The sequence below is a fragment of the Phaethon lepturus genome, unplaced genomic scaffold (genome assembly GCF_000687285.1).
Source record: "Phaethon lepturus isolate BGI_N335 unplaced genomic scaffold, ASM68728v1 scaffold10588, whole genome shotgun sequence".
NCBI classification, from domain to species: domain Eukaryota; kingdom Metazoa; phylum Chordata; class Aves; order Phaethontiformes; family Phaethontidae; genus Phaethon; species Phaethon lepturus.
The window spans coordinates 90-8,094 of record NW_010555524.1 but is presented as its reverse complement, the minus strand read 5'-3'; the positions used below and the strand labels follow the sequence as shown (position 1 = coordinate 8,094).

The window sequence follows — 8,005 nt, the reverse complement described above, 5'->3', positions numbered from 1 at the left end:
AGCAGGAAGAGTGTACTGTTATCAAGATCATACCTTTGTAGCCCTCAGCTCATTTCTTAACTTTTAGCCCCTCCCAGCCACTGGCCTTTCTCCCATACTTCCCTTTCTGTCCCTCTTCATAGATCTTTCATTGTATTTTTAAAGCAAGTAAGAGAAATTCCACAGCAACACAGGAGGAAAATCACAGGACAGTTGTTACCTTGGCGGCCCTCATCATTGGTAAACAGGCCAGTATCACTGCTGCTGCATACACTGCTGGTTTCACTGGAACAAAAACAAACAAAAAAAACATAGTTACAATTGCAGCAGATACAAAACAAAAAAACCCAAACATTTTATTACATTTTACTAGCTTCTCTGAGCCCAAAATGCTCTACACATCTCACAGAAATTGCATTTCAGACACACGTCTGGCTCTAGCATGGGACATAATTGCTTTCTGTTAAAGCCTTGCAATGCTGCATCACTTGAAAAAGAGTAGAACTAGACTAGATACAGGATTCTAAGTTATCAAAAAGTAATTAATACAATGGCATTTGCCTCGGGTACTAGAGTTAATAACCTAACTATGACACTGTCTGGAGCACTCACTAGGAAATTAAGTGCAGTTAAAAACCCTGTCCTTGGGTCACTTAACAGCTACTGAAAACCCTCTGAAGTTTTCTACTTCAGATTCCTTTTTCTAAAAATGTTATACAGGTACATAAACCCCCCCCATCAATCTACGGCAACTTTTATTTTATTTGGAGGGAAGAGCAGCTGGTACATTTATAACTCTTCAGCTAAATACCTTAGCACAGCATGACTCGCTGCTGCTGAATGCAACCTTGTTACAGCAGGCTTTGCATTTGCTAAAGCAGTGACAGGAGACTTAATTCTTGAACCAAAGAATTAAACCAGAAATTAATGTGTGGAAAGCCATTAATTGACTGTAAAGCTGGATGAATATTTGTAGCAGAAGTACATGCTCAGGTCAGTCCCAAGCATCTGATGGCTTTAATGCTGATATTAAATCAATCCTTGGACATTTTGGGCAATACTTCTTTTGATTTAGCAGAGAGATATCAGAATGAGTAGAAACTACTTACTACCCACCCCTTAGCACTAAGGCCTTAGATGCGAACATTAGGTATAACTCAACGCTAGAATCAATCTCCAGTCAAGGCATGCTGATAGAAAGCATCTCTGGGTCGCTCTTCTCCAGGGAAATTGGATCATACTAGACACCAGTATCAACTGAGACCCCTTGATTCAAAAGGCTGAAGGATGAGGGATCACAAGATCACAGAATCAGATGAGTCACCCCAAAGAATTGCAGGTACATAATAAAACCCCATTTTGTGAGCATATTATTGCTCTTAGAAAATGCACTCTGAAGTATAGCCAAATCAACTCATCATGCTGGATATCTACAAACACTGCATCTTCATCATTGTATAAAGGCCATTTAAGCTTAAAGAATGAACATAATTCCCGCATTTCAGTATGTAAGTTAATATCAAATTCCAAATCAATCCATTACAAAGTTTGGCCATCCATTCACCCTCCCACATATACACCACAGCAATTAAGGCTAAGGACTGAGAACCATGAGTCATTTGTTTCATTCCTAGCTCTCCTACCAACTCACTGTATGACCCTGGGCAAATCTCTTAGCGTGTCTGCTTTCCCTTTTGAAAGCCTGGATTAATAGTCCTCACAAGCAGCAGATGCAAGGATTGAGTAACTGCTTCATAAGGGTTTTAGCATCCTCAGAGGAAAGGTGCCTGAGAAAGGAAAAAGCATTAAGTCAAGATTCCAGATCATATTAACAGTACTTTTAAGCATCCTGTTGTACCGAGAGCTCTTTAGTTCCTTATACATACACATTGTTCCAGCAAAGCACTGGCAGTAAACTTTTCACAGATCTCAATCTCTCCACCACCCCTTTTACACTTCAGGGCTGATCACAAACTAGACTCCTACACTAGCCTTTCTGCAGGTCCAGTAAGCACTGATTAATGACCTCCACTTGCAAAGGAGGCTACTTACCTTAACCATGAAATAATGAATGCTATTGATCCGACAAGCTACTGCTATACAGTGTTATTGATCACCCAATCTTTGGTTAAAATGGTCCTCATTTAGCAATTTCACTGTTGCAAACACCTGGAGCAAAGCATGCTTATAATTAAATAGTTCAGGGGAGTTAAAGTGAGAGGTGATGGACAGAGATCTCAGGTTTTCCCCATTTATTCTTTCGCCTGAGCTATTGTTTGTGTCAGGAGGGATATTGATTTTATATAAAAATAAGAAAACAAGAGGCACCAAGGGGCTGCAGAAGGTCAGGCTGGGCTGGAGAAGGAGGGGAAGCTGAACACTCTGTCTTTGTCACTTGCCTTCCAAGACAGAGGATTTTTTTTCTTTACGGAGAGACTGGCCTCCGATTCATCAGCTTAGCCAGGCTCTTGCCTGCCACTGCAGGCTGTCATCGAAACAGCTCCCTGCCAAAGGGTAAAGTGACTGTACTGCACACTCAGGATAAGCACTGGTTACACTCCCAGGCCAGAATACTGTACTGGTTTATAGCTGGGATAGTGTTAAATTTTCCCTCACAGCAGTTCTATAGTGCTACATTTTGGATTTGTGACCAAAACAGTGTTGAGAACACACTGGTGTTTCAGTTACTGCTGAACAGCCCTTAAACAGTTGCAAGGGCATCCCTGTTTCTCACACTGCCCTGATAGCAAGTAGGCTGGGAGTGCATAAGAAGCTGAGAGGTGACACAGCTGGGACAGCCAACCCCAACTGACCAGAGGATATCCCACACCATATCATGTCATGCACAGCATACAAAGCTGGGGAAAGAAGGAGGAAGGGGGGACATTTGGAGTTACAGTGTTTGTCTTCCCAAGTAACTGTTATGCATGCATGATGGAGCCCTGCTTTCCTGGAAATGGCTGAACACCTGCCTGCTGCTGGGAAGTAGTGAATGAATTCCTTATTTTGCTTTGCTTGCAGGCATAGTTTTTGCTTTACCTATTAAACTTTTTATCTCAAGCCATGAGTTTTCTCACTTCTACTCTTCTGATTCTCTCCCTCATCCCACCGGGGGGAGCGAATGGGCAGCTGTGTGGGGCTAAGCTGCCTATCCAGGTTAAACCACAACAAATATATCAGTATCAAGCCAGTGAAGCCCCACAGCATTGGTGGGTCAGTACAATCCCCAGTTTGAAAGAGTCATGTTAAGAGTTACGGTACTTGAGAGTAATTAGACAAACTGCACATCCCTCACTAGTAAACACATCATTCAAAATGCTTTTTCAGACAGCTCTAGTACTATGGTTCATTCTGCCCTCAAGCCAAGCCCAGATCCATTCTGGGAGTACTCAGCTTAGACCAACAAGAGAAAGAACTTCAGCACTCAATATGTAATTTGCCTTTGTTTTATTATGGCTGCAGGGAATCTGAAAACATTACGGGACAGAAGGATATGATACTTCTAACAGTCTCAGCAGTTAATTGTCACCTTTGTACAAATATGCAAACGGCCACTTAAACTAAGACCACTTGTTTCCTCTGTTGTTTCCGTAATCTTTTATATATCATGCTTTGAGTCATGTCATTACCCAATTTAGAACCATCATTGTTCCTTCATCATGTTCCTGCACATCCTTCCTTCTCTCAACTTGTGTTCATCTCTTGCCACGTTTGGCAAACAATTTCAAAGATTTCATTTCATGCACTCTTTGAATCACAATACTGCAGCACATCTTCCTCCAGGAAAAGACTAGATGTAGTTCCACAAGCAAACTATAAAAAGTGCCTCCTCATTAAGGATCCATATCCAAAGCTTTCTCAGTGAATGGGAGTTTATCTACTGAATACAGTAGGTTTTTGATCTGACTTAGGATAAGCTTAGAAGCTTTCTAGAAACTAGAGAAAATGCTGTATATTTTAGCATTTACAGAGATTCATTCCTACATAACAAAGAAAAGCAAGTGTCAGTGGAGAGGAGGAAAAGAAGGTGGGAAAGAAAAAATCAGTTCTGAATATACAACTTAGTTTGCCTAAAAACACATTAGTTTTGTGACACTCCCCACTGCTAGAGGTATGAACAGTAGTGGAACTAATTCAGTATCGAAGTGTTTTGTAAGTTACCAGATCACCACAGACTGCTTCCAAGTCCCATAAGCTGTATCAGTCACTTCCCCTCCCATCAGCTTGTGATGAACTACACGGTTCCCTCTCCTGGGCATCCAGTTTTCTTCTTCCTTCCTCAGGATATGCCCTTGTTATACATCTGTGCAAATTACTTCTCTTATGGTACCAAAAAAAAAAGCTAGAGCAGAGTGAGAGTGAGGTAAGCACAGCAGTTCAGCAGAGTGCTATATTTAGAGCAGCAGAGACCAAAGCATGATCCTTCACTGCCGTGAGGGATACTCTGCAGTGAAGAGGGTTGTATGTATTTCTCCAACTTTGACCCCACCTAGTGAATCAGAGCACAGATCACACATGTGGTGTTGGAGAGGTCAAATATTCCAACCCCTTGATTTCCAAAGAGAATCCCAATGATTTGGCAGCAGATGGTAAGTGTCATTTGATGCAGACACTTGCACAATAATTAGTTTGAGAGCAAGGGACAACTGAGACAGAACAAAGCAATCTTCCAGCATGGTCCTCAAGTAACAGTCCAAAGCTGTTTGTTTACTCTTTCAAAGGCTGGCATAAATAAAGGCTGGATGAAAGCCTGCTGGTTTAAGTTCAAGTTTGACATGATGGAACAGACTCTGACTGGTGGAAAAAAAACCTCAAGGAACACTGTCCTTCACTGCCACACCAAGTAAGGGTATCTCTCAGTCCACCACCACTGACATGCAACATTCAGGGGCTACTCAGCACATTCCCCTTTCTAGACTACCAGCAAATAGCTCTGAAAAGATTAAAGTGCTTTAAACAACTTATAGCAAAAAAGGATCCACTAAGTCTTTTGAAAAGGCCCACTTTGCATCCACTTTTTAAGCAAACAATAGTCACTTTTTAAGGAAAAAAATATGACTTTTTGCTACTTCCACCCTATAACAGTTACATACAAACCACACTGATTCAGTAAAAATGCAATAGTGGTCCCCTGGATCAGAACAGCGAGGACATATTAGAATCTATGCTTTTCACAGTCTCCCAGAAAATTCGATTGAGAAGTTTGCACTTCCAGTTATTGTCCACAAAGCCCTAAATAGCCGGAGAGCCACCTGTCCACTCTGACAAACTGCAGGAGCTAGACAGCCACAACACTTAAATGAACTTTAACATATGCACCATTATACTGGGTCAAACAATTATACTTTCCAAATCCACTGTCTTATCTCTGATAGTGCCTGTTACAGTGAATGCTTGAGGAAAGAATTTGAGAATACTACAAATACAGACTGACTGTTTCCTCTGCTTCTAGCAGTCAGCAGTTTAAGGACCTCCTGAGCTGGATCTTCCATCTAGGCTGCAATGCTTAACAGTCCCTGATAAATCTATGCTCCACATGCCCCTTTTGGACATATTTAAATTTTTGACCTCCAAAAAGTCCCACAGCAGAGTTCCAAATCTTGTGTTTCACGAAAAAGATAATTTTTTGTTTTGTTTTAAATGTTTCCTCAATGTCTCCTGCTTCTTACACAGTGATAATTAGCAAATAAACAACCCTATTCACTTTCTGTATGCCATTCATTAAGAAATCTCCTCCATTCAATTCTCAGCAGTTGTTTCTTTCCTAACCTGAGAAATCTCTTCGTACAGAAGCAGTTTTATAACCCCAAACCTTCTATGGAGAAAATAAAAGTCGCACTCAAGGGGAAAACATCCCAAGAGTGACACACAAATTCAGACCATAACATTTATACTTCTTGTTTTCATCTCTTGTATGAGATTCTGCCACAAATTCAGCAAAGTTCTCCAAAACTGGACATGAAGACATGCCAGACTTCACTGTTTGCACAAGCTTATTCTGTATTAATGCAGTTCCCCACAAATTCTTTATCATTTTGCTACATTTTCCCCATAGCTAGCCTTTCAGGACCTTATTCCAGATCCAGAATAGAGATGAAGAACTGTGAACAAGATGTTTTGACTGAGATTCACAGAGTATCTACACAGAGAGCTAATGGTCATGATGGGAGATCTGTCTGTTCTCTAATACTACTTACGGTAAACTCTGAAAGGAAGAAATTGAGGTCAGTTCATATCATGCACACAACACAAGAGCCAGTGGTGGATTTACTCTCCAAACCCCAAGCCATAAGCATGCCGTTCTGTAGCTACAGGGCCACAGACACTTCAGAGGGCTCCTTGTGTAACAGGAGCATTAGCTTGCCAACTTTTCAAGGAAGTGTTTTCGGTCATCAGTACAGCATTGACAGGAAAGACATGGAAAAAAATCTACAGTTTAGAAGTAGCTGAGATATTTCTCCTCTTCAAAAAGAGAACAGCACTGAATAATTTTGATAAGAACTTCTAAAAGCAAGGCACAGGATTTACAAGCAGCTGCAAACAAGGCGGCCATCTGACTAGCACAAGGGAGAAACCGAGATCTCACCATTCCGACATGTTTTCATCTGAGCCCTGTTTCTGTTCATCAGCTTCACACTCCATCCGCTCCTTCCTTCCCCCTTTGCTGAGGAAGGCCCTGTTCTCTCCTGATTCACAAAGGCCATGACTGGATGATGTCCAAGGGGCATTTTCTTTCCAGCGTGAAAGACGCTGTTTCTTGGCTGACTTGAACCTGCAGCCCCTCTCGTAGTTCCACTCTGACACCCTAAGCTTTTGCTGGAGACTGGCAGCCACCTCTGATGTCACACGTTTGACTTTCCGTCGGCGCCTGAGAGGTCGACAGGGTGCATTCTCTGTAAAGGAGTCTGACTCATGCCACGAGTGTTGCTTGCTCCTCAGGGTAGCACTGAGAGCTGGGTGTCGTTTGACCATTGCCATGTCATCAGAGTCACTGAAATTGGCTGTCAGCACCTCACGGCAATCCTTGACAGCTTCATCCAAGCTGGACTCCGAGGCCTCACTGTAGCAGCAGGCATGGTCTGCCTGATGCGTAAAGTCTGAGCGTCGTTTACGACCCCGTCTCTTGCGAAGCTGACGCCGCTGCTGCCGTGGGCTTAGGGCCATCTCTTCCCATAGCTCATCCAGCTTGTTTTGCTCTGAAGTCTGCTCTAAGGCTGAGGCCAAGTCATGCACCAGTTCATCCATCGGCAATGCCTACTAAAAACGACAACAAAGAATTAGCACCAGACATAAATACTGCTACCAACACATCACTAGAGTACAGTATGCTATAGAGCCTTTGTAACATTAATGAAGTTACACACTTACTTGGAGTTGCCTGGGAGAACCCAATGCAGGACAACTGCCGCTTCCTGGGCTAACACTCACTCCTTCCTTTTGCAAGGGTTAAATCCCTCTTCTAACCATGGCAGCAGAGATCTCACTACTGCAGCGGCTGGATCAAGTGTTCTGTGTCTGAAAATGCCTTAAGGTTGCTTCTTTCGCATTGAAGAAAACTCTTATTACACATCTTAAGGGTGTGAGAGCCTGCAACTAGTTTGCTGCCTGATGTCAACTAATGTAAGCCACAGGGAAGGATTAGCCTGCTCAGCAAGCAGATCGAGTCTTCCAAAAAGTAGACAAGCAGCAAAGCTGAGAGTGGAACAGATGGTAAAACAGGTAGTTTGCAAGCCAGCATCACTTCAACAGCAAAACTAGGTGTGCGGTACCCTGTGCTCCTTAGAACAGGCTGTGTGAGACTGCCACAATATCCCACCCCTTCCACCTCAGGGCTGTCAGTGTGCCAATCACAAAGTCCTGCCCAAATCCCTCACCTCTCAACCTCCCTCTCCCCATCCGTGCCTTACAGACGTGGGATGTCTCTCCCCACCTCCTACCGGGATCATAAACACTCGCACTCCCGCCCCGGTGAAGCACCTGCTACCTGCAGGCCGCCTCCCTTAGTCCGAGCGTCCTCAGCGACCCG

General features: G+C 43.1%; 1 protein-coding gene across 1 annotated transcript in view; it reads right to left on the bottom strand.

Annotated features, from left to right (window-relative positions):
- Positions 1-7,230, bottom strand: part of GPATCH2L (G patch domain containing 2-like) — a gene marked incomplete at its 3' end in the record, with an annotated part of 15,664 nt that extends 8,434 nt beyond the window's left edge. The window contains exons 1-2 of the mRNA XM_010292183.1: positions 6,566-7,230; positions 200-264 (exon numbers count right to left, since the gene is read on the bottom strand). Of these exons, the coding sequence (XP_010290485.1) occupies positions 200-264; positions 6,566-7,224 (724 nt within the window). The remainder of the gene's footprint in view (positions 1-199; positions 265-6,565) is intronic.
- Positions 7,231-8,005: the final 775 nt, after the last annotated feature.